Consider the following 3,956-nt stretch of genomic DNA (forward strand, 5'->3'; position numbering starts at 1 on the left):
GATAATAATAATCAGATAGGTCTCACTACGTTACCCAAACTGGCATTTAATTCACTGTGTAGCCCAGGCTGCCCTCAAAATCCTCCTGTGTGCCGGGATTGCAGCCAGGGCCACCACACCTAATGAAAGTGACCTTTAGACAGTGTATAAATGAACAGCATGGCTGTGTTCCAATAAATTTTTATTTACAAAAACAGATAGTGGGTCAGATCTAGCTAAAGAATTTCCTTTTGGTGAATCCTAAGGTAGATTAACCTCTGTGCAGAGAATGTTTAGTGAACTTCATGTGTGAATTTAGGAGCCATTTGGTACTCTTTTTTTTTTGCAGAACCAGGGATTGAACTCAGGCCTTGCGCTTGCCAGGCAAGTGCTTATTCTACTGAGCTATCTCCCTGGCCCTGGGACTCTTCTTAAAAGGTTCCCAGAAGTTAAGGATATAACAATCTTACGAAGATTTCTTTAAGAAGCAAAGTTTATAAATGTAAAGTCTATGTATGACTACAGTAAGGATACTGAGGCATTGAGTAATCCAGTAAATCTTACTACTTATCAGTGCCTTTAGTTTTGGTCTAGTTAAATTAAACCATTGACTGTTGTATAAATAAATCTTATTTTCCCCTTATTTTGCTTACTTTCTTTCATCTAAAATGTCTAAGAAAATAAAATACTATGTGATAATTTTGTAAAAATATATTTCCAAAATAGTTTAGATCTATAGCATAGGATAGCAAATGAGATAAAATTGATTGTCAACATATGTATTTTTTTCTCAGCTTTTAGAATGATTCCATACCCATTAGAGAAGGGACATCTATTTTACCCTTATCCCAGCTGCACAGAAACTGCTGACAGAGAGCTGTTACCTAGTAAGTAAATATTTCATTTTTCTTAAACTTATAAGTAATTGTTAGATTGTTTTCTGTATTAGTCACATTTTTATTACTAAAACAACATATCTGATATAGGCTACCTATGAAGAAAGATTTATTTAGCACACAGTTTTGGAAGTTCTGCATACAGATGGCATAGTGCAGCTTTGTAGTAAGGGCTATCCCTGGATGTCTGCCCACAAGTGGGTAGCAAGGGCAGGAGCATGTGCAAGGATAAGCCAATGATTATATCTCCATCTGGAAAAAGAAACGTTTCCCATAGTCCCCTCCAAGGGCACACTCCTAGTCCTGGACCTCCCAGCAGGCTCTGCCCATTTGGGACCAAATTCCTAACTCTGGAACCTTTGAGGGAGTCACAGACCATAATCAAACAATAGTATTTCCCATAGTCTTCATTTTAAGAACCCTGGAGTTATGTATTTTTCCATAAGAAAATACAGCATGGTAGTGCACACTTTCAATCCCAGCCTGAACAATTTAGCAACTTAGTGATACCCTATCTCAAATAATTAAAAAATGCTGTGGGAGTATAGCTCAGTACAAAGGCTCTGTATTCTATCTTGAGTACCACCAAAAAAGGGAAGAAATAAGATCCTTTGGGGACTTCGTGAATACTTTTATGGCCATTTCTAGGTTATAATTCATTTTAAAGTATTGTTGGGTAAAATCTTATATTAGAGGTAAGGAAAACTACAAAGATTAAAGATACTAAAAATAGGCCCCAGGGAGATAATTCAGTGGCTTGCCTGCCTGGCAAGTGTAAGGTCCTGAGTTTGATCGCTGGTACCACCCCCCCCCCCAAAAAAAAAAAAAAAAAAAAAAAAATTCTAAAAGCAGCAATCTTACAGACATTTATAAGAGAAATAATAATCACCTCTCACAAACTCTCAGAAAATAAAGGAACAGAGATTAATCCCTGACTTTTGGTGAGGCATATATTGTCCTGATACCCAAAGCAGACAGAGATACAAGGAATCTGTAGAACAGTAGTCCTTATAAATACAAACATCGCCGGGAAAATACTCGCAAACTGATTGTGAGTTTGAGTCTAACCTGAGCAACATGGGAAAATAGTCTGTGAAAAAAAGTAAAAGGAAGAGAACGAGGGAAGCAAAGGGGGGGGAGAAAAAAGGAGGAAGAAGTTGTTATTTTAGACAAAAGTGAGATAATGAAGAAAAATTGTGTAGTATAAGAACTGAGCTAAGGACAGAGCCATGATGGCACAAAAACGTCTAAGGAATTGATGGCAGGAAAACAGTTGAAGATTTATTGAAGGAGTGGTCAGATAGCATAGCACAAGAGCCAGAACTAGATATTCTAGAAACTAAAAGGAGGAAGAAATTTCCAAGTGAGGAGGAGTATCTAAGAAGGCAGTTACTGAGCAGAATCTATTGACTTTGGCAGTTAGGAGATCATTAGTGAGAGAAATTTCATTTTCCTTTCTAGGGTGAAGTTGGTAGTATTTGTTCTTGTCATTATTTTTCCATTTAAAAAAGAAAAAGATTTTAAAACAAAGCAGTGGATCTTTTTTTTTTTTTTTTTTTTTTGGCAGAACCGGGGATTGAACTCAGATCCTTGTGTTTGCCAGTCAAGCTATTATCCTACTGAGCCGTCTCCCCTGCCCCAGTGGATCTTTAATTATAGAATATCAATATGCAGAAGTCTCTTAGATTAATACATTTAGACTAAAATAATGCCCCATTTGTAATTAGTACAAAAGTTACCTAAGACCAACTTTACATATTAATATGAATAAACTAAAAGTAATTTTCATATAGCAGAAGCACATGCTACAAGACCAGATAGGGGTTTTTTTTTGGTAAGGCTTTATCAATTCTAACTAGAGGACTTTGTTTGATTGTGTGTTCTTAGAATATTTTTCCTGTGTCTGCCTATGGTACAATGAACAAATATTTAATAATGTAGGATTCTAATACCCAGCAGTACTTAATTATTTTTTTGTTTTTAAATCCTTCAACCTTGATATGCCTCACAGCATTGTGGAATTTGCTTATGGACCTCCTAAATTCAGACTTAAACTATTCTCCTAGTTCACATAGCTATTTAGTTGTCTGTTATGCTTCCTGATAAATTTTTCTCTACAAACTGGTGATGAAACTTGAACTTGTGTTCCAAGGGAATGTTTCTGTACTAGTCAGTCATTCATTATATTTATATATTTATATATTAGCCAAACATTGACTGACAAATGAATCTACAGAAAACAATCCAGAAAGAAATAATTGGGTCTCTCCTACAGTATAAGAATCTCATATTTAAGAAAATTTTCATACTAAAGCTATGTAGTTTTCTGCCATATAAAACAGGGATAATGCCATCTATCTCCTAGGGTTACCAAAAAAAAAAAAAAAAAAAAAATCTCAAATGAGTGCTTTATAAACCATAAAATACTAAACAGTATTTACAATACTAAACATTATAAATTTTTCTGTTTTACTTCCTGCCTTCTGAAATACCAAGCTTTGTTTCTTTTCATTTGCTACATGAAATTTGTCTTTAATAGCTAAGGAACAGAACAAAAGGGATTGAGGGCTATTTGGCTGCTGAAAGCACAGTGTTGCCTACAGTTTCCAAACCAAGTCAGTCAGTCAGTCAGTCAGTCAGTCAGTCAGTCAGTCTGTCTCTCTCTCTCTGTCTCTCTGTCTCTCTCTCTCTACATCTCTCTGTCTCTCTCTCTTTTCTTTAGCTTTCTTGAAAGAGCCTACATTATCCCTGCTAGCCTTGAATTTATAATTGTCCTGTCTCAGCCTCCTGAGTAGCTGTAGTTTATAACTGAATAGTGATGTTTGTAACTTTTTTTTTTTTTTTTTTTTGGCAGAACCAGGGATTAAACCCAGACCCCAGGGAAGCACTTATTCTACTGAGCCATTTCCCTGGCCAGTGTTTGTAACTTTAAAAAATTCCTGTTTCAGGGGCCTGCCCATTAGCTCTGGTGTTTAAGTGCCTGCTGAAACAAAGCAGTCAGGCTCAGAATTCTGGTGTTCGATCCCCTCATCCTCAAGCCAAGCCAGACCTGCCCTGAAGGCATCCTGAGCGCCCCTCGCA

The 3,956-nt window shown here is 36.5% G+C and overlaps 1 protein-coding gene across 1 annotated transcript in view; it reads left to right on the forward strand.

Moving 5' to 3' along the window:
* The window catches only part of St7l (suppression of tumorigenicity 7 like), an 89,839-nt gene that overhangs the window by 83,561 nt on the left and 2,322 nt on the right, over window positions 1–3,956 (forward strand). Inside the window, exon 13 of the mRNA XM_023701753.1 lies at window positions 774–866. Within this exon, the coding sequence (XP_023557521.1) occupies window positions 774–866 (93 nt within the window). The remainder of the gene's footprint in view (window positions 1–773; window positions 867–3,956) is intronic.

Source organism: Octodon degus, unplaced genomic scaffold (assembly GCF_000260255.1).
Source record: "Octodon degus isolate 3935 unplaced genomic scaffold, OctDeg1.0 scaffold00140, whole genome shotgun sequence".
Lineage (NCBI taxonomy): Eukaryota > Metazoa > Chordata > Mammalia > Rodentia > Octodontidae > Octodon > Octodon degus.